The following is a 22,713-nucleotide window of genomic DNA, read 5'->3' on the forward strand; positions in this document are numbered from 1 at the left end:
CCTATCCTGGCAGAGGACGGCAGGGTGCTGCGTAAAGGCGTGAGGTGCTCCTTACACCCCATCTCGGCCGGGAGCATGTTCCGTCTGACGTTCTCCCGGAGGATGGAGCGGATTACCTTGATGATGTTCACTTTGCATTCTGGGACACTATGGAGGGAAACAGCGGTACCATGCTCAGAGGGCTAATTCACACAGTCTACAACAGGAAGGTCCCACTTCTCTGCGACTACAGTCCTGCTGGTGTTTATTTCCCCCAGACACTCAATGGACAACTGATTGGCTAGAGAGCCCATGTAACCCCTGAACCTCTGATTAAGAGGATGCTCTCTCTTACCTGCTACACAGCTGGAAGACCGTCTCTGGCCTTCCCTCCAGTTCAGACTTGGTATGTATCAGCTCCCAGATACAGGTCGTCTCAGTACCTTAGGAAGAAGGGGATTGGAGAAGATCCTTTTAATCAAGACATCTAAATTTAGTTTCAAAAGACTCAATATCCAAGAGAATATGATCTCTGGTAGTTAATGAGAGCCGGGGTGTGTGTGTGTGTGTGTCTGTGTGTGTGTGTGTGTGTGTCTGTGTGTGTGTGTGTGTGTGTGTGTGTCTGTCTTGCTCTCTTACCTGCAGTGCTGCCTAGTCGGACCTGCAGTGCAGAAAGCGGGATGAGCCAGCGGAACTTGAAGGGGTCTAGGTCTCCATGGGAGTGCGCCAAGCGAGGGGTGGTCTGCTCACACACGAGAGAGAGATGTTAGGCACTGCTGGCATCAAAGTCATATGAAAGTAAATGAAAGAGAACTCACCATCTTCTTCTTGAGCTTGTTGCTCTCCCTGTAGACAAGTATCACTGCCTTCTTGAACACTGATGAGAGAAACGAAATGAAAACATTGAGCACAACTTTGAGAGTTTACACAGGAATACAGCACATTGGCACTACAATGTATCCATAAAACCCTAAACTATACTGGTATAATACTGAACAGCATCATATTTTTGTGGATATACAATACATTTATCTAATAGCTAGTCATAAAATGTGTATTGTGTTTACATGTGTTTGTGTCCAGGCTGAGAGAGACTGCTACCAGGCTCTGGCAAGAGCCAGGCACTCTCTTTCCCATGATACCGCAGTAACGGTACAGTGTCTTTCTAACTCACCAAACACGGTCATCTCGGGGTCCTTTCTCATGCGGCCCAGAGAGGGATGGGGGTTGAGCCAGACGACAGAGGAATGCATGAGGAATTCTCCCATGGTAAGCTCTGTGACCTGGGAGAGAGAAGGAAAGGCCATGGGCCACAGTCAGTATGTGAGGGACATAGTAAGTACTATATCTGTACAGGGACCCGGGCCACTCGTCTAGCACAAACAAGTTCTCTGTGTTGGGTGATTGTTCAGTATCTAAAGAGGAAGTATCTATATGGGAACTTGGCTATTTCTAACCAGTTTTCTATATATACATCACTAGGATGAATAGATTAAATTGACCCTAATGGTTGTGCAGCAAATTCAGGCTGTGTTGGTGTTAGTCCAACTACGTGTCTAGATTGAAGATATGAGTGAGAGTGATGAAAGCTGCTGTAAGGGAAGAAGGGGGTAGCACAGGGTACATTACAGTATAGTTAGTTACCTCCTCATGGCCACTCTGCTCTGCCACCAGCTGGTCAAACACAGAACCATAGTCCTCATAGATCTTCTGCATCTCATTGATGTGGCTGGCCACCTTCTCCATGGCCTTCAGGGCCTCTGTGGGCACAGAGGAGGGAAAGGAAGGGTTAGTGTGTGTGTGTGTGTGTGTGTGTGTGTGTGTGTGTGTGTGTGTGTGTGTGTGTGTGTGTGTGTGTGTGTGTGTGTGTGTGTGTGTGTGTGTGTGTGTGTGTGTGTGTGTGTGTGTGTGTCTTCAAGTTACCTGTGAGGTGGTAGTGCTCCTCGCTGTCTGTGTCAGTGAGAGAAACCAGCTCTCGAAGCAGTAGAGGGTATTTCAACACTCTCTGGACTGGCTTGATCAGGTAGGACTCCAGGGTTGAGGAGTGCTGCTTCGTAGGGTTCCTCGCAGCCAGGAACTCCTTAAAGGACCAATCAGTCTTAGCTGTAGACAACAAGCAGACTTATTTACCAAGCCCTGTACATGTAAGTTGGTCAGTCACATCTTTCATTCTGTAGTACGCTTGGAGAACTGTGCCTTGTGACGCTAAATAGACCCACCACTATATCTTGGTGCAATAATTCTTGTCCACATGGGGGCAGTATAGGCTACTCCTCACCACTGCAGTATAATGGCAACACTGCAGGTAGCTTACTGTAAAACATGGTTTGGACATGAGACTGCCACTCCATTGCAAACAATACCATTCAAAAGACACTATGATTCACAGCAGTGATTTTCCTTCACAGTGTGCATAGCGAGGAGAGATGTCTAATAGTAGGTGCTGTGTGGTCCAGGCTTGGGCAGGAGCTCACCAGAGCAGAGGACCGGCCCCTCAAATGTTCTACTGCTTGAGCTCCTGTTCCTCTCATAGAATATTAGCTCAAATGTATTGTGGAGCTCTTGCACCTAAATATAAAACAGTACTGGCACCCAACATGAGTACCGGCACCTATTTCAGTCCAAATCAAGCACAATGTAGTATTGTAACACATTGAGAGGCATCCTGGAGGTCAGGTGTAGACATTTCTTGCCACCTCGCTGTGTGTCTCATGTGTGAAAGGATTGAGAGGCCATTAGAGTATTAATTATAGCACTCTGAGCCACAGAGACAGGCAGCTGCATTGACACTTCACACAGTAATTGGCAGGCAATTAACGAGTAAACACAAAAAGTGTATGTGTAGCGAGAAGGGGCCCAGTACCACGTTGGCCCGGCACCACGTTGGCAGAGCGAGAATGTGTAATTACTAGAACCGCTGACAGACACCCACAGATTCTCTGTGAACGCCCTTGTTTCAGTTGTGTTGGGCTCCGCTGTGCTGGGCTTTGTTGTACTGAGCTGGACTCTGCTCTGATGGACCGGGTTGTGCTGGGCTTTGTTGTACTGAGCTGGACTGGGCTCTGATGGACCGGGTTGTGTTGGGCTCTGATGGACCGGGTTGTGTTGGGCTCTGATGGACCGGGTTGTGTTGGGCTCTGATGGACCGGGTTGTGTTGGGCTCTGATGGACCGGGTTGTGTTGGGCTCTGATGGACCGGGTTGTGTTGGGCTCTGATGGACCGGGTTGTGTTGGGCTCTGATGGACCGGGTTGTGTTGGGCTCTGATGGACCGGGTTGTGTTGTGCTCTGATGGACTGGGTTGTGTTGGGCTCTGATGGACTGGGCTCTGATGGACTGGGCTCTGATGGACTGGGCTCTGATGGACTGGGTTTTGTTGTGCTCAGATGGACTGGGCTCTGATGGACTGGGCTCTGATGGACTGGGTTGTGTTGTGCTCTGATGGACTGGGCTCTGATGGACTGGGTTGTGTTGGGCTCTGATGGACTGGGTTGTGTTGGGCTCTGATGGACTGGGTTGTGTTGTGCTCTGATGGACTGGGCTCTGATGGACTGGGTTGTGTTGGGCTCTGATGGACTGGGTTGTGTTGCGCTCTGATGGACTGGGTTGTGTTGTGCTCTGATGGACTCAGCTCTGATGGACTGGGCTCTGATGGACTGGGTTCTGATGGACTGGGCTCTGATGTACTGGGTTGTGTTGGGCTCTGATGGACTGGGCTCTGATGGACTGGGCTCTGATGGACTGGGCTCTGATGTACTGGGTTGTGTTGTGCTCTGATGGACTGGGCTCTGATGGACTGGGCTCTGATGTACTGGGTTGTGTTGTGCTCTGATGGACTGGGCTCTGATGGACTGGGCTCTGATGGACTGGGCTCTGATGGACTGGGCTCTGATGGACCGGGTTGTGTTGGGCTCTGATGGACCGGGTTGTGTTGGGCTCTGATGGACCGGGTTGTGTTGGGCTCTGATGGACCGGGTTGTGTTGGGCTCTGATGGACCGGGTTGTGTTGGGCTCTGATGGACCGGGTTGTGTTGGGCTCTGATGGACCGGGTTGTGTTGGGCTCTGATGGACCGGGTTGTGTTGGGCTCTGATGGACCGGGTTGTGTTGGGCTCTGATGGACCGGGTTGTGTTGGGCTCTGATGGACCGGGTTGTGTTGGGCTCTGATGGACCGGGTTGTGCTGTGCTCTGATGGACCGGGTTGTGCTGTGCTCTGATGGACCGGGTTGTGTTGTGCTCTGATGGACCGGGTTGTGTTGGGCTCTGATGGACCGGGTTGTGTTGGGCTCTGATGGACCGGGTTGTGTTGGGCTCTGATGGACCGGGTTGTGTTGGGCTCTGATGGACCGGGTTGTGTTGGGCTCTGATGGACCGGGTTGTGTTTGGCTCTGATGGACCGGGTTGTGCTGTGCTCTGATGGACCGGGTTGTGTTGGGCTCTGATGGACCGGGTTGTGTTGGGCTCTGGACCGGACCGGGTTGTGCTGGGCTCTGGTTGTGTTGGGCTCTGATGGATCGGGTTGTGCTGGGCTCTGATGGACCGGGTTGTGCTGGGCTCTGATGGATCGGGTTGTGCTGGGCTCTGATGGACCGGGTTGTGCTGGGCTCTGATGGACCGGGTTGTGCTAGGCTTTGTTGTACTGAGCTGGACTCTGCTCTGATGGACCGGGTTGTGCTAGGCTTTGTTGTACTGAGCTGGACTGGGTTGTGTTGGGCTCTGATGGACTGGGTTGTGTTGGGCTCTGATGGACCGGGTTGTGTTGGGCTCTGATGGACCGGGTTGTGTTGGGCTCTGATGGACCGGGTTGTGTTGGGCTCTGATGGACCGGGTTGTGTTGGGCTCTGATGGACTGGGTTGTGTTGGGCTCTGATGGACTGGGTTGTGCTGTGCTCTGATGGACTGGGTTGTGCTGTGCTCTGATGGACTGGGTTGTGTTGGGCTCTGGGTTGTGTTGTGCTCTGATGGACCGGGTTGTGTTGGGCTCTGATGGACCGGGTTGTGTTGGGCTCTGATGGACCGGGTTGTGTTGGGCTCTGATGGACTGGGTTGTGTTGGGCTCTGATGGACTGGGTTGTGTTGGGCTCTGATGGACTGGGTTGTGTTGGGCTCTGATGGACCGGGTTGTGCTGGGCTTTGTTGTACTGAGCTGGACTGTGCTCTGATGGACTGGGTTGTGTTGGGCTCTGGGTTGTGTTGTGCTCTGATGGACCGGGTTGTGTTGGGCTCTGATGGACCGGGTTGTGTTGGGCTCTGATGGACCGGGTTGTGCTGGGCTCTGATGGACCGGGTTGTGTTGGGCTCTGATGGACCGGGTTGTGTTGGGCTCTGATGGACCGGGTTGTGTTGGGCTCTGATGGACTGGGTTGTGCTGTGCTCTGATGGACTGGGTTGTGCTGTGCTCTGATGGACCGGGTTGTGCTGGGCTCTGATGGACCGGGTTGTGCTGGGCTCTGATGGACCGGGTTGTGCTGGGCTCTGATGGACTGGGTTGTGCTGGGCTTTGTTGTACTGAGCTGGACTGTGCTCTGATGGACTGGGTTGTGTTGGGCTCTGATGGACCGGGTTGTGTTGGGCTCTGATGGACTGGGTTGTGTTGGGCTGTGATGCAGAGTTCTGCATTAATCAATGTTTACGCTGCTGTTTCCTCCTTCAGTTCATTCTGCTTCATCAGAGACTGTTGGGGAAACATGCAAAGTCGCTTGCAAGATTATCCCTGCGCTATTAAAACTCCATTTCGGGACCTGCTTCTAGGAATGCAACGCGTAATCTTGTAATGGTAAAAATTTAAGAGGCACCCGGGTGCAATTTCCCCACCTGCTCGGTTTCATTCATTCTGCGCTGGGCAGCGTGCCCAAACCAGAGGAAGAGGCCAACGTTGCGGGCATAAATTAAGATCAACATTTATATTCAAGCATATAAACAGGGACACTCAAAATTACGAGCACTCCTCCTGTCAGCATTTCATGGTCTTTCTCTCATTATAGACCAGCCTTCGTTAGCTGTGCAGCACAATGGGGGCACTCCAGCTTGCCTAGGCACTTTCACAGTTTTACAGTGGGAAGCCATTTACAGTTGAGTTGATATGAAAGAGAATATGGGAGTCTGGAATGATTGAGTGAATATGAGGCGAGGTTGAAGTAAAGTGGGATTGCATCACTTCACCAAGCGAGTAGCTCCACTCAGAGACATTTACTGGAGTTCATTATTGATGCTGGACCGTAGACGCCTAGTCAACCATGTAATTTACATAGAGTGCTGGGGTTGGTGGGGATGATGCAATGGAGGTGCAAGGGGGTATTTCGGGCTGGTTGGGGGTGGTGGGTAGAGGGGAGACCCGTACCTCTCTCCAGGACTTTCTGGACCTTGATGTGGTTGGCACAGAAGCCACTGTAGAGCTTGAAGTGATCAGCGTAGTACAGGAAGGATCCACCCAGAGAGAAGAGAAGCTTCTGGAATAAGAGAGAGAGGGAGAGTAAGAATGTGTGAAGGAGAGTGAGATGGAGAGAACATGTGAAGTCGTGACCTGACCACTCTCACGGGACAGTATTTAAAATCCCCCAGGCCTGCCCTCTCTAACCCCTGAGTACAGTGCTTTTATCAACATTCAATTCTCCATGTCAAAATGTCAAAATCGATACGATGCCATGTTGATGTGGTAAATCAATCATGTGTGAACCTGTAACAATCTCGCAATAATAAATACAGATATATCAAAGTGTGACCAGACTCACTGTTCATCATAGCTCATCTATAGTAATGGAGGTGGTTTGGGTGAGTGATTTCACATATTTGTATGTCATTTGTGTGTGCTCATTGGTTAATGCGTCGATGAGTATGCGGTTTAATCATGTCATCTAAGTTAGTGTATATCACGCATGTATGACGAGAGATGGATTGGCAGAGGCAGTTGTAACACAAGGGTCACAAACAGTGTGTCATACCTTAAACTGCACAGGGGTTTCCAGTGTGCTGAAGTCAGGTGAAGAGGCAATCCTCTCCTCCAGCGTCTGCAGGAACACCCTCTGGAAGTCCAGCATTTCTGGCAGGCTGCCAAACAGACTATCCATCTAAAGGAACGGAGAGACAGGAGCCTGGTCAGTCAGCGATAGCTCTCTCTTTACAGCAGTCAGCCAGCGATAGCTCTCTCTTTACGGCAGTCAGTCAGCGATAGCTCTCTCTTTACGGCAGTCAGTCAGCGATAGCTCTCTCTTTACAGCAGTCAGTCAGCGATAGCTCTCTCTTTACAGCAGTCAGTCAGCGATAGCTCTCTCTTTACAGCAGTCAGTCAGCGATAGCCCTCTCTTTACAGCAGTCAGTCAGCGATAGCCCTCTCTTTACAGCAGTCAGTCAGCGATAGCTCTCTCTTTACAGCAGTCAGTCAGCGATAGCTCTCTCTTTACGGCAGTCAGTCAGCGATAGCTCTCTCTTTACAGCAGTCAGTCAGCGATAGCTCTCTCTTTACGGCAGTCAGTCAGCGATAGCTCTCTCTTTACAGCAGTCAGTCAGCGATAGCTCTCTCTTTACAGCAGTCAGTCAGCGATAGCCCTCTCTTTACAGCAGTCAGTCAGCGATAGCTCTCTTTTACAGCAGTCAGTCAGCGATAGCTCTCTTTTACAGCAGTCAGTCAGCGATAGCTCTCTTTTACGGCAGTCAGTCAGCGATAGCTCTCTTTACGGCAGTCAGTCAGCGATAGCTCTCTTTACGGCAGTCAGTCAGCGATAGCTCTCTCTTTACAGCAGTCAGTCAGCGATAGCTCTCTCTTTACAGCAGTCAGCCAGCGATAGCTCTCTTTACAGCAGTCAGCCAGCGATAGCTCTCTCTTTACAGCAGTCAGCCAGCGATAGCTCTCTCTTTACAGCAGTCAGCCAGCGATAGCTCTCTCTTTACAGCAGTCAGCCAGCGATAGCTCTCTCTTTACAGCAGTCAGCCAGCGATAGCTCTCTTTACAGCAGTTCAGCGATACAGCAGTCAGCCAGCGCGATAGCTCTCTCTTTACAGCAGTCAGCCAGCGATAGCTCTCTCTTTACGGCAGTCAGCCAGCGATAGCTCTCTTTACGGCAGTCAGTCAGCGATAGCTCTCTTTACGGCAGTCAGTCAGCGATAGCTCTCTTTACGGCAGTCAGTCAGCGATAGCTCTCTCTTTACAGCAGTCAGTCAGCGATAGCTATCTCTTTACAGCAGTCAGTCAGCGATAGCTCTCTCTTTACAGCAGTCAGCCAGCGATAGCTCTCTCTTTACAGCAGTCAGCCAGCGATAGCTCTCTCTTTACAGCAGTCAGCTAGCTCTCTTTTACAGCAGTCAGCCAGCGATAGCTCTCTTTTACAGCAGTCAGTCAGCGATAGCTCTCTCTTTACAGCAGTCAGTCAGCGATAGCTCTCTCTTTACGGCAGTCAGTCAGCGATAGCTCTCTCTTTACGGCAGTCAGTCAGCGATAGCTCAGTCAGCGATAGCTTTACACGGCAGTCAGTCAGCGATAGCTCTCTTTACAGCAGTCAGTCAGCAGTAGCTATCTCTTTACAGCAGTCAGTCAGCGATAGCTCTCTTTACAGCAGTCAGTCAGCGATAGCTCTCTCTTTACAGCAGCAGTCAGTCAGCAGTCATAGCTCTCTCTTTACAGCAGTCAGCCAGCGATAGCTCTCTTTACAGCAGTCAGCCAGCGATAGCTCTCTCTTTACAGCAGTCAGCCAGCGATAGCTCTCTCTTTACAGCAGTCAGCCAGCGATAGCTCTCTCTTTACAGCAGTCAGCCAGCGATAGCTCTCTCTTTACAGCAGTCAGCCAGCGATAGCTCTCTCTTTACGGCAGTCAGTCAGCGATAGCTCTCTTTACGGCAGTCAGTCAGCGATAGCTCTCTCTTTACAGCAGTCAGTCAGCGATAGCTATCTCTTTACAGCAGTCAGTCAGCGATAGCTCTCTTTTACAGCAGTCAGCCAGCGATAGCTCTCTCTTTACAGCAGTCAGCCAGCGATAGCTCTCTCTTTACAGCAGTCAGCCAGCGATAGCTCTCTCTTTACAGCAGTCAGTCAGCGATAGCTCTCTCTTTACGGCAGTCAGTCAGCGATAGCTCTCTCTTTACGGCAGTCAGTCAGCGATAGCTCTCTTTACGGCAGTCAGTCAGCGATAGCTCTCTCTTTACAGCAGTCAGTCAGCGATAGCTATCTCTTTACAGCAGTCAGTCAGCGATAGCTCTCTCTTTACAGCAGTCAGCCAGCGATAGCTCTCTCTTTACAGCAGTCAGCCAGCGATAGCTCTCTCTTTACAGCAGTCAGCCAGCGATAGCTCTCTCTTTACAGCAGTCAGTCAGCGATAGCTCTCTCTTTACAGCAGTCAGTCAGCGATAGCTCTCTCTTTACAGCAGTCAGTCAGAGATAGCTCTCTCTTTACAGCAGTCAGTCAGAGATAGCTCTCTTTTACAGCAGTCAGTCATAGCTCTCTCTTTACAGCAGTCAGCCATCTCTTTACAGCAGTCAGTCAGAGATAGCTCTCTCTTTACAGCAGTCAGTCAGCGATAGCCATCTCTTTACAGCAGTCAGTCAGCGATAGCTCTCTCTTTACAGCAGTCAGTCAGCGATAGCTCTCTCTTTACAGCAGTCAGTCAGCGATAGCTATCTCTTTACAGCAGTCAGTCAGAGATAGCTCTCTCTTTACAGCAGTCAGTCAGCGATAGCTATCTCTTTACAGCAGTCAGTCAGAGATAGCTCTCTCTTTACAGCAGTCAGTCAGCGATAGCTATCTCTTTACAGCAGTCAGTCAGAGATAGCTCCCTCTTTACAGCAGTCAGTCACTAGTTAACATCCCCCTCTGATGTCTCAGGTGAGAGGCACTTAGGAACAGCCTCTCTTCTCTCTTCCTATCAATTCATTTCAAAGGGCTTTATTGGCATGGGAAACATGTTTACATTGCCAAAGCAAGTGAAAATATATAATTAACATCATTTGTTATTGATTATTTAACTTAACAGTAAACATTACGCTCACAAGTTTCAAAGGAATAGATATTTCAAATGTCATATGGCTAAGTACAGTGCTATAATGATGTGCAAATAGTTTAAAGTACAAAATGGAAAATAAATAAACATAAATATGGGTTGTATTTACGATGGTGTTTGTTCACAGGTTATTGTGGAAACAGGTCACAAATCTTGCTGCTGTGATGGTACACTGGTATTTCTCCCAATAGATATGGGAGTTCATAAAAATGTGATTTTTTTTCTTCAAATTACCCATTTGTGGGTCTATGTAATCTGAGGGAAATATGTGTCTCTAATATGGTCATACATTGGACAGGAGGTTAGGAAGTGCAGCTCAGTTTCCACATTTTGTGGGCAGTGTGCACATACCCTGTCTTCTCTTGAGAGCCAGGTCTGCCTACGGCGGCCTTTCTCAATAGCAAGGCTATGCTCACTGAGTCTGTACATATTCAAAGCTTTCCTTCATTTTGCGTCATTCACAGTGTTCATGTATTCTGCCACTGGGACAAAAAGCACAATCTCACAGTCTCTCGCTCTCTCACACCATCATTAAAAGTTGTTCAGGGTGTCTTGCGTTCTTGTCCGCTCTGTGCCTAGACACGTCTGAGTGTCCGATAATGTTGGTTTAATCAGCCCCACTGCTCAGTGTGCATCGATGGATCTCTCCTTTGAGAGTGTCGTCCTGAGACTGAGGTCATGCTCAGTTCACATCAGTGTTCACTAGCTACTGGATGTGGCTCTCCATTAGCATTCCTCAGCCAATGGCCTTCTGGGCTCACAGAGGAGGGACAGACACATAAGGACTAATCTTAACCTGAGACAAGAGTCAATCGTGTATCGATTAAAAATGGAAGACTACAATGTAACGGAAGGTATAAGTATCATTTTAACCACGTTTTGGTCCTATATCAGTAAGGGTTTTAAGAAGGGGAGGTCCTTAGAGTTTATTGCTACTATAAATTAATTTAACCCCACCCAAATCTAATCAAGCTATCCATCTCTCAATCTGTGACCTCTTATGAACCAACCTCCTAAAATTCTCAATTTCTATGAACTCCCTCATCTCCCAATCCTCCATCCTTCCTCCCATCCAATCCTCCCCTCCCCCATCTCCCAATCCTCCATCCTTCCATCTCCCATCCAATCCTCCATCCTGCCTCCTCAATCTCCCCTTCCTCTCATCTAATCCTCCATCATCCCTCCCCCCTCCTCTATCCTTCCTCCCATCTAATCCTCCCCCATTTACCAATCCCCCATCCTTCCATCTCCCATCCAATCCTCCAATCCAATCCTCCCTTCCATCCCCCATTCTTCCTCCCATCCCCTCCCACCAACCCTCCACCCATCCATCCCACCAAACCCCTCCCATCCCACCAACCCCCTCCCATCCCACCCTCCTCTACCTCGTCCAGCGTAAGGAAGGTCTCGTTCTGCAGTGGCTTCAGGTAGATCTCAAACAGGCAACTCAGGTCCTGGAGGAAGGAAAGAGAGACAGAAAGAGGAAAAATACAAGAGGTGGGTTAGGGAATCCAACACTGCATCATAGGGCTGCTATCGGTATCAACAGTTATTCAACCCCCCCAGAAGTGATCTGTTATCCCCTCCTCTTCCATTCTCTCCTCCCTGTGTTTTAATGTGGCTGTGGATCGTCAGGGCTTCACTGGTGATATTCCTATTAGGCTGATTTACGGCCCCCGCCGCACATCACAGACAAATGGTTACAACCGCTGCAGAGGACGCTGGGAAGACATTCTCCTCCCCTCTACAAATCACCCACCCACCGCCTCCCAGAGAGAGAGAAAGACAAGGTGGAGATCATGAAAGGAGCTCTTTAATGTGTGAGAGACAGAAACAGAGACCGAGAGAGACAGAGACAGAGAGAGCGAGAGATAAATCGAGAGACCGAGAGAGAGAGAGAGAGAAAGAGGGGAGACCGAGAGAGAGAGAGCGCGAGAGAGAGAGCGAGAGAGAGAGAGGAGACCGAGAGAGAGAGGAGACCGAGAGAGGAGACCGAGAGAGAGAGAGAGATTGAGCGAGAGAGAGAGAGAGGAGACCAAGAGAAAGAGACCGAGAAAGAGAGAGAGGCCGCGAGATTGAGAGAGAGAGAGAGAGAGAGATAGAGAGAGAGAGAGAGAGAGCGAGAGGAGACCGAGAGAGCGAGAGGAGACCGAGAGAGAGAGAGGAGACCGAGAGAGCGAGAGGAGACCGAGAGAGCGAGAGGAGACCGAGAGAGAGAGAGGAGACCGAGAGAGAGAGAGGAGACCGAGAGAGAGAGAGGAGACCGAGAGAGAGAGAGGAGACCGAGAGAGAGAGAGACCGAGAAAGAGAGAGAGAGCGAATGATAGAGAGAAAGGAGACCGAGAGAGATCGAGAGAATGAGAGAGAGAAAGGAGACCGAGAGAGATCGAGAGAGAGACCGAGAAAGAGAATGAGAGAGATTGAGCGAGAGACCAAGATTGCACAAAAGAGACCAAGAGAGAGAGTGATCGAGTGAGAGAGATTGAGCGAGACCGAGAGAGAGACCGAGCGAGATTGAGCGAGAGAGAAAGGAGACAGAGAGAGAGAGAGATTGAGCGAGAGAGACCAAGATTGCACAAGAGAGACCGAGCGATTGAGCGAGAGAGACCAAGTGAGAGAGAGATTGAGCGAGAGCGACAGAGAGAGATTGAGCGAGAGAGAGCTGACAGGGATTAAGAGACGAGGTGCAGATCATGAAAGGAGTTCTTTAATGTGCTCTGAGAAAAGGAGTGAAACGGAAACTTGAGCTGTACAGGGCCTCTGAATAATGAGCCTGTGTACTGTATAAACAATGATGCAGTCGGTCGGTCGGTCCACACAGACCGTGTCTCGGTACTATTCAGTGGCTTTCCTTTCTCTTTCCATCTCATCCTGGCTCAACTGAATTGACTGTTTTGGGGAAATTTGCCATTATCTTAAACAAATAATAGCCAGATAACAAATCATTACCTTGACATAGGACTTCTCTGTGTCCACCAGCTCCTGGATGACCTTGCGGAGCCTCTCGGTGGCACTCATGTGTCGGGGACAGGGTCTGAGCAGTGTGGGCTCGGCCCCTGGGTCTTTGTGGCCCTCCATCAAGCCCCCGGAGCCCTCTTGGAAGGTGTGGTACAGCATGCACACAGTCTCCACGCTCTGCAGTGGGCGATAGAGAGAGACAGGTTAGGGACTGCATGAATAACATGTACACAAAGCTTACTAGGATTGCAGGGACTTTTATATCTTGTTTATCTTACCACATATATATACAGTGCATTCAGAAAGTATTCAGACCCCTTGACTTTTTCCACATTTTGTAACATCACAGGCTTATTCTTTTCCCCCCTCATCAATCTACACATAATACCCCAAAATGACAGCGCAAAAACAGGTTTTACATTTGTTCTAATGTATTACAAATATAAAACGTAAATGTCACATTTACATACAGTATCAGTTAAAGGTTTAGACACACCTACTCATTCAAGCGTTTTTCTTTCTTTTTTAAATTGTAGAATAATAGTGAAGACATTGAAACTATGAAATAACACATATGGAATCATGTAGCAACCAAAGAAAGTGTTAAACAAATCAAAATATATTGAATATTTTAGATTCTTCAAAGTAGCCACCATTTGCCTTTGACAGCTTTGCACACTAGGCATTCTCTCAACCAGCTTCATGAGGTAGTCACCAATTAACAGGTGTGCCTTGTTAAGTTAATTTGTGGAATTTCTTTCCTTCATAATGCGTTTGAGCCAATCAGTTGTGTTGTGATAAGGTAGGGGTGGTATACAGAAGATCATTCCATTTGGTAAAAGACCAAGTCCATATTATGGTAAGAACAGCTCAAATAAGCAAAGAGAAACAACAGTCCATCATTACTTTAAGACATGAATGTCAGTCAATACGGAACATTTCAATACTTTTAAAGTTACTTCAAGTGCAGTCGCAAAAACCATCAAGCGCCGTGATGAAACTGGCTCTCATGAGGACCGCCACAGGAAAGGAAGACCCAGTGTTACCTCTGCTGCAGAGGATAAGTTAGAGTTTACTGCACCTAAGATTGCAGCCCAAATAAATGCTTCACAAGAGTTCAAGTAACAGACACATCTCAACATCAACTGTTCAGAGGAGACTGCGTGAATCAGGCCTTCATGGTCAAACTACTACTAAAGGACACCAATAAGAAGAAGAGACTTGCTTGGTTCAAGAAACATGAGCAGTGGACATTAGACCAGTGGAAATCTGTCCTTTGGTCTGATGAGTCCAAATTTGAGATTTTTTTTTCCAACCTCAATGTCATTTTGAGACGCAGAGTAGGTGAACGGATGATCTCCTCATGTGTGGTTCCCACCGTGAAGCATGGAGGTGGTGTGATGGTGTGGGGATGCTTTGCTCGCGACGTTGTCTGTGATATATTTAGAATTTAATGCACACTTAACCAGCATGGCTACCACAGCATTCTGCAGCGATACGCCATCCCATCTGGTTTGCGGTTAGTGGGACTATCATTTGTTTTTCGACAAGACACCTCCAGGATGTGTAAGGGCTATTTGACCAAGAAGGAGAGTGATGGAGTGCTGCATCAGATGACCTGGCCTCCACAATCACCTGACCTCAACCCAATTGAGATGGTTTGGGATGAGTTGGACCGCAGAGTGAAGGAAAAGCAGCCAACAAGTCCTCAGCATATGTGGGAACTCCTTCAAGACTGTTGGAAAAGCATTCCTCATGAAGCTGGTTGAGAGAATGCCAAGAGTGTGCAAAGCTGTCATCAAGGCAAAGGGTGGCTACTTTGAAGAATCTCAAATATATTTAGATTTGTTTAACATGTTTTTATTTACTACATGATTCCATGTGTGTTATTTCATAGTTGATGTCTTCACTATTATTCTACAATGTAGAAAATAGTAAAAAAATAGAAAAACCCTTAAATGAGTAGGTGTGTCCAAACTAGGGAGTTTTTCCTAGCCACGTACTTCTACATCTGCATTGCTTGCTGTTTGGGGTTTTAGGCCGAGTTTCTGTATAGCACTTTGACATCGGCTGATAGAAAAAGGGCTTTATAAATACATTTGATTGATTAATATTTGGGGAGTTTCTCCCATTCTTCTCTGCAGATCCTCTCAAGCTCTGTCAAGTTGGATGGGTAGTGTTGCTGGGCACTTATTTTCAGGTCTCTCCAGAGATGTTAGATCGGGTTAAAGTCTGGGCTCTGGCTGGGCCACTCAAGGACATTCAGAGACTTGTCCCGAAGCCACTCCTGCGTTGTCTTGGCTGTGTGCTTAGGGACATTGTCCTGTTGGAAGGTGAACCTTCGCCCCAGTCTGAGGTCCTGAGCGCTGTAGAGCAGGTTTTCATCAAGGGTCTCGCTGGACTTTTCTCAGTTCATCTTTCCCTCGATCTTGACTATTCTTCCAGTCTCTGCTGCTGAAAAACATCCCCACAGCATGATGCAGCCACCACCATGCTTCACCGTAGGGATGGTGCCAGGTTTCCTCCAGATGTGACGCTTAGCATTCAGGTCAAAGAGTTCAATCTTGATTTCATCAGACCAGAGAATCTTGTTACTCATGGTCTGAGAGTATTTAAGTCCCTTTTGGCAAACTCCAAGCGGGCTGTCATGTGACTTTTACTGAGGAGTGGCTTCCATCTAGCCTCTCTACCATAAAAGCCTGATTGGTGGAGGGCTGCAGAGATGGGTGTCCTTTTCCACTGAGGAACTCTGTCAGAGTGACCATCGGGTTTTTGGTCACCTGCCTGACCAAGGCCCTTCTCCCCCGATTGCTCAGTTTGGCCGGGCGGCCAGCTCTAGGAAGGGTTGGTGGTTCAAATCTTCTTCCATTTAAGAATGATGGAGGCCACTGTGTTCTTGGGGACCTTCAATGCTGCAGAAATGTTTTGTTACCCTTCTCCAGATCTGTGCCTCGACACAATCCTGTCTCAGAGCTCTACGGAGCTCTTAATAGAGCTCTACGGACGAAATCAATACACTAAAACAACCCAGCAGGACCCAAATCAAGTCCTCTATTAAGCCAGCAGCTCATCAGTTAGCATGGCCAATCAGGAGACAGGGTGCCAAAGCAGCTACGGTATAGCGACGGCATGGGGCTGGAGTCGGGAGGCTGGTGGCTCAGGGACCCACTGAGGGGAAGAGGATTCAGGCCTGCGATAGGCTAGGCTGGCCTCGAGACAGGACCACCCAGTCAGCAGCTCTGGGTCTCTGCGTGAGCAATGATAATGACACTGAGACTCAGCTGTCCCACTATGCTACTGAGAGGAGAGCACCACACTGACAGGTTTCTATACTGCTGTAGACTAGATATACAAAATAACAGACTCACGCACACACAAAGTAGTGGATATGTTTAACCCACACAATAACACAGACCAAAGCTCCTCCATATTGCAGCTGAAAGGCTTGGAGACCAGCTCAAGGAGGAAAAAGGGTTGAAGAATATCATGTTGACATATTATTCAAATACCCTGTGGCGGCTTCAGAGACAAACCTGCCTCACACAGACAGATAGCAGTAATTGTGTGCGGCTCTCGCCTGCAGTTTGTTTCTGCTGCAGTCACTGAGGTCCTATAGGCCTACAGAGGATCTGGAGAAAACACAGAGCTACACACAGGCATGGATGCACGCACACACACACACACAGGCATGGATGCACGCACACACACACACACAGGCATGGATGCACGCACACACACACACACAGGCATGGATGCATGCACACACACACACACAGGCATGGATGCACGCACACACACACACACAGGCATGGATGGATGCACGCGCACACACACACACACACACACACACACACACACACACACAGGGATTCTCCCTTTCTCGCAGCATGACTTTTTAATCAGTTCTTAATAAGAGCATGACTAGAGGGAGATAGAGACTCAGACATGACTCAGAAGTCTCTGTCTCACACAACAATCCCAAACAACAAAGTCTGAGTCCAACGCCTGACGACTAACCCAAATATCCAATTAAGACCTGCAAAGCCGTGGAGGCGGGAGAGGGAGAGACAGGGATGCAGCCGCAGAAAGGACAAGCACATCCGACAGCGCTAGTCTCAATTCTACATCCCTCGGTTAACCCAAAACTAAACCCAGAACTGTGGGGGTTTTCTGATTTCACAAGCATAAAGCCTGTGGGAATGCTAGGTAGAATGAGCCGAATCCTATCCTGTCAATTAGCCCAAATTGGACAACCCATCTCCTATCCCTGTTGTAAAGCCAGACATCTCTCTCTCCCTCTCACCATGAGGAATAGTTTCAACATCTGTCACAGCACCTACAGCCCTAAAACAGGTTGAGCCATAGAGCTTAATACCCATCGCCACACCAGAACCCCATATACCCACTACTGCTGTCCTTCCCAAACTCCCATGGCAATCATCAAGCCTCTCGATCTCAATCCCTCTCTGTCCTACTCACCATGAAGAGCAGGCTGTAGAGGAGCCTCCAGGCTGCTGTGGCCTGTCTCTGGGTCCTACGGGCCAGGTTACAGCCCTTCCTATGCAGCCTGCCCGGACTGGATGCTGGCATCACGGCTGGACTGTGTCTGACCGATAAACCACACGTGGTTGGTGCTGACTGGACTGTACTTGATGGGATCTAGCTATTAATCCTGAACCTAGAGATCTGAGAGTGTAGGCATTTGACAAAGAACTGCTGCCTGCACCAATCTGCATATCAATCGGGGTGGACGGCCGGACCGAGCGGACAGTGCAAACGGAGGGGCATTCCTCCCTCACGCTCTCTCTCTCTACCATCCCATCTCTGGTCCACATGACCCTGGTCAGTTTCCAGAGAGTATAATGCAGAGGCCAGGCTGCGGGTGTTACTGGCCATGCAGCCTCAACACATCAATACAATGAGGACTCTTCTAGGCTGCTGGATATACTGTGACACTGTCAGGAATAGCTGCATCTGTTCAACAGGCCAGGGGGATTCGGGGTCATTCATCTAAACTGACAACACAGGTCACGCTGTAGGGAGGAGGGGCCCTTTAAGTATTTTGGGTGCTTTTGAAGAAAAACACGAGTCCAAGCCTATCTTTAGAAGCTGTGCGTCACAGAAAACAACATCTTACTGAGGCGTCTGGTGTGACAATTGAGGGGGTTTGAGTCCAGTGTTTACAAACAAATCAACCTGAGGTCACAAGCTGAGTAGCTTTGGCTTCCAGGCCTCGCTCTCCGACGTGGAGGTGAAAGCCTGGTAGAGGCTACTACTATAGCTGAGTGACACTCACAGAGACCATCTTGTTCCAAACCCAGGTGAGGTCACCTGACTAGAGGCTCAGGTCTGTGGGGGCTGTCCACTCCAACACATAACACAAATAACTAGCCTTACTAAGGTTTCAGTATAGAAACAAGATATTTCATTCTACTAGCTCCTCACCCCTTGAGGTTAACGGCATTCTGAGAATGCAACCAAAATCAGTGTCTAAAGGTGTCCGAATGTATGAAAGTATGTGGTCAACTTCACTAAAGATATAACACTGGATATATGTTGATGATCTCTTTCACAAACTCCAATGTGATCGCAAAGGGAAATCCTAAGCATGTTGACCTGGGAGAGGTCAGAAGGAGCTGTTTGTGATGAGGAGTGGTTTGTGGAAAGATTACTACTCCTGCTCGCCCACTGGGGTGATTAACCAGCCTGTTATTTCCCACCCAAGGGGAAGATGTCGTCCACAACACCTCTCTTTCACATCCAAGTGTCTTCTAAACCAAGGTCAGAACCAATTTTTAGATTTTTGATTTCACCTTTATTTAACCAGGTAGACCAGTTGAGAACACCTTTATTTAACCAGGTAGGCCAGTTGAGAACACCTTTATTTAACCAGGTAGGCCAGTTGAGAACACCTTTATTTAACCAGGTAGGCCAGTTGAGAACACCTTTATTTAACCAGGTAGGCCAGTTGAGAACACCTTTATTTAACCAGGTAGGCCAGTTGAGAACACCTTTATTTAACCAGGTAGGCCAGTTGAGAACACCTTTATTTAACCAGGTAGGCCAGTTGAGAACAAGTTCTCATTTACAACTGCAACCTGGCCAAGATAAAGCAAAGCAGTGCGACACAAACAACAACAGAGAGTTACACATGGAATAAACAAACGTACAGTCAATAACACAATACACAAAAAAATAAAGTCTATATACAATGTGTTCAAATGTCGTGAGGAGGTAAGGCAATAAATAGGCCATAGTAGCGAAGTAATTACAAATTAGCAAATTAACACTGGAGTGATAACTGAGCACATGATGATGTGCAAGTAGAGATACTGGTGTGAAAGAGCAGAAAAGTAAATAAAAACAATATGGGGATGAGGTAGGTAGATTGTGTCTCCTAACGTCTCCTAAGCCAAGGTCAGAACACACTCCAACCTGGCTCCACTGACATGTTATTCAAATAGTATTCATATACAGTGAGGTTAGAAACAAACACAGCCCAAAGTCAAACAAGAGCTGTCAAACAGTTGAGTGAAGCCGGATACTGTTCATTCTCCCCACCAGACATTAAAACAGAGTCATTAAAAGCAGAAGGCTCAGCCTACTTTAAGTTATGAACCACTTTTCAAATCAAGGAAGAATCCTCCAGGCGACAAACTACTTTCTCTTTATGAAAATAAACAAACCTTGAATGGAACGTCTAAAGTGTAAAGCCGGGGATAAAATATGGGGTGTCCCTCAGGCCGGCTCAGTCCATTGCTCACAGGAGAATGTCCTGTCACACCACAGTAAGGCTCTGACAGAGGCAGATTCATCCCTCAGGCCGGCTCAGTCCATTGCTCACAGGAGAATGTCCTGTCACACCACAGTAAGGCTCTGACAGAGGCAGATTCATCCCTCAGGCCGGCTCAGTCCATTGCTCACAGGAGAATGTCCTGTCACACCACAGTAAGGCTCTGACAGAGGCAGATTCATCCCTCAGGCCGGCTCAGTCCATTGCTCACAGGAGAATGTCCTGTCACACCACAGTAAGGCTCTGACAGAGGCAGATTCATCCCTCAGGTTAGGCCTTTTGTGTCATGTTGCCATCTGCTTTTTAGGGCTCAATAAATAAAGACAGTTTCTCATAAATCAAACAGGGCCGGCTCAGGCTCACAGCCTGTCACAGTCCTGACAGAGGCAGATCTTCTATTCCCATTATATGCTTCATTATTCATTCTAAACAAATATTATTCCACCGGGGTCTCTGAGGAGACTTCAGAGTCAATGTTTTAATAATGAAACACCCTCAGATTAAAAATCCATTCTGATGAGTCCCCATAGGGGGTTGAGAACAACAGTATTATACTGCATCCCCACGTCTAGAACAAAGCAAGAAACCGCGGCTAGCAGCACCCCTAACTGCCAAATATGACTGATATAAAACAACAGCATAGGAAAGACACTAATATAGTAGTGAACAATTTGTCAACATGAGACCAGTTCATATAAATTGAAAGCACAGGAAGAAGCATGGTAAAACCTGCCAGCCGCATGACCTGGTGCCCTGATATAAAACAGAGAATGGTGAGAGCAAACACTCCCGCTGGGCCACAAACCTGCCAGCCGCATGACCTGGAGCCCTGATATAAAACAGAGAATGGTGAGAGCAAACACTCCCGCTGGGCCACAAACCTGCCAGCCGCATGACCTGGAGCCCTGATATAAAACAGAGAATGGTGAGAGCAAACACTCCCGCTGGGCCACAAACCTACCAGCCGCATGACCTGGTGCCCTGATATAAAACAGAGAATGGTGAGAGCAAACACTCCCGCTGGGCCACAAACCTGCCAGCCGCATGACCTGGAGCCCTGATATAAAACAGAGAATGGTGAGAGCAAACACTCCCGCTGGGCCACAAACCTGCCAGCCGCATGACCTGGTGCCCTGATATAAAACAGAGAATGGTGAGAGCAAACACTCCCGCTGGGCCACAAACCTGCCAGCCGCATGACCTGGTGCCCTGATATAAAACAGAGAATGGTGAGAGCAAACACTCCCGCTGGGCCACAAACCTGCCACAGAGGATGTCTGATAACATCCAATTGGGCATCCAGCAGGCTACCCAGAGAACAATCCCTAATACACAGCACAACCATAAACCCAGTAACAGCCAAGCCAACCTTCTCTCTGACCTGCTTGGTAATAAACTCTTCCCTGCTCTCGACCTTCGCCTCTCCCGAGTCCATACAGGAGTTGCAGCGATGAGACAAGACTGTAACTACCAATTGGATATCACGAAAGTGGTAAAAAGTACCAATATTATATTGTATTAAATAGAAGAGGAAGAGTGATACAGTAGCCCAACGCTAGCACTACAGTTGTATTGTTGGTTAAATGGTTTGCATTTTAAATGTGTGTGACTGTCCTTGACTATCAGTGTATCAATCAGTGTTTTGGGTTTTTTGTGGACTAATGGGGATCTAAATAAATAAATATGCCTTCTTGACCTAGTAGTATATCAGAGTGAATTTAACTGACCATTGGTCCAGTGGGGAGCTGATATGCATTAAGGTACTGTATGCAATCTATATATAGTACTTCAATAAATCATCAGTAGAGGCAGGTTGGAGAAGTGTAAAGCACAAAACCCACCACCCTCCTCCTCCTCCTCCTCTCACCCATCAAACCACCAACTAGCCCTGAGCTATGGTATAGGGCTGACTCCAATGCTCTCCAGCTCACCTCTTCCTCTCCTCTCCCTCTATCACTCTGCAGTGGGCCTGCTCCAGATGCTGGGGCCATTCCCCAGCCATAAACCCAGATTATTAGGCTAGTCACAGCCATATAGACTTAAGTCATCACCACCACCCACTCCACAAGCAGGCACGAGGGGGGGTGGGACTGGGATTGTCTGTGTTTAGGGGCCTCCCCCCAAGGAGGACTTAAGTGGGTGGGAGAAGTTTAAAGGGGTTGTAGTCCATTGGTCTTTATTTCTAGAGTCCATTGGTCTTTGCTGGCTGTTGTGTGGTTCGAAAAACATCTAGAGGAGAGTAGTAATAACACAGTGAATGGAGAGCATGTCTGACCTCTCACATTCACACATATAAAAAGGTTTTGAAAACCCCTTTCAGCTGTTCTCAGCCTAGAGCAACTGAATTCTTAACAGCAATGGCACCCAAAATACATGCTGCCATTTACAATAAACTGTCCAGTCAGTTTCTGGAAGCACCATTTTTTGTTTCCCCACAGTCACTAAATCGTCAATTAGTGAATCAAACTAAGCCATTGGACTTTGGTGGAAAGGAAGGGGAAGGGTGTGGTTGCTGCTCTTTGTATGGTAAAATCCCTTTAAAAGGATCTTAGTGAGGGGTTGGAGGAAGTTAAGGAACTTACTCTGCTCAGCCAGTTGACCAACGGTGTCTGTGACAACTTCATACCACTGCCAGACTATAGAGGCTGGTGAAGTGTGACATAATATGCTATTTCATTCAGTGGTACAGCTCCTCAACTGGTATTAATGACTACAACAAACTGGTATTACAACCAGCTGTAAATGTGGTTGAAAATGTTTTGTGTCCTAGTGTTTATGGATTGTATCTATAGTGGGTATCATAAGTATTACCCACTTTGATTTACTAAACATTTTGTTGCATTACAAAGTGCGATTGAAATGAAGGTAATTGTGCTTTTTTTTGTCACTGATCTCCACAAAACTCTGATTTCAAAGTGGATGAAAAATAAAAGACTAATACACCTTGATTAGATAAGTATTCACCCTCCTGAGTCAATACGTGTTAGAATCACCTCT

At 48.1% G+C, this 22,713-nt stretch overlaps 1 protein-coding gene across 6 annotated transcripts in view; it reads right to left on the bottom strand.

The window, feature by feature from the left end:
• The window catches only part of LOC124001303 (rho guanine nucleotide exchange factor TIAM2-like), a 104,903-nt gene that overhangs the window by 2,830 nt on the left and 79,360 nt on the right, over positions 1–22,713 (bottom strand). For 5 of the 6 annotated variants that reach the window (XM_046307979.1, XM_046307981.1, XM_046307980.1 and 2 more), the window contains 11 exons: positions 12,915–13,100; positions 11,351–11,419; positions 6,920–7,045; positions 6,319–6,427; positions 1,903–2,082; positions 1,624–1,739; positions 1,154–1,262; positions 798–856; positions 619–721; positions 335–422; positions 2–147 (listed from right to left, as the gene is read on the bottom strand). In XM_046307979.1, coding sequence (XP_046163935.1) covers positions 2–147; positions 335–422; positions 619–721; positions 798–856; positions 1,154–1,262; positions 1,624–1,739; positions 1,903–2,082; positions 6,319–6,427; positions 6,920–7,045; positions 11,351–11,419; positions 12,915–13,100 — 1,291 coding nt within the window. Of the gene's footprint in view, position 1; positions 148–334; positions 423–618; positions 722–797; positions 857–1,153; positions 1,263–1,623; positions 1,740–1,902; positions 2,083–6,318; positions 6,428–6,919; positions 7,046–11,350; positions 11,420–12,914; positions 13,101–17,402; positions 17,690–22,713 lie in introns of those variants that run through there. The other variant, XM_046307983.1, reaches the window with a different exon arrangement.

This window comes from Oncorhynchus gorbuscha, linkage group LG17, assembly GCF_021184085.1.
Source record: "Oncorhynchus gorbuscha isolate QuinsamMale2020 ecotype Even-year linkage group LG17, OgorEven_v1.0, whole genome shotgun sequence".
Classification (NCBI taxonomy): Eukaryota; Metazoa; Chordata; class Actinopteri; order Salmoniformes; family Salmonidae; genus Oncorhynchus; species Oncorhynchus gorbuscha.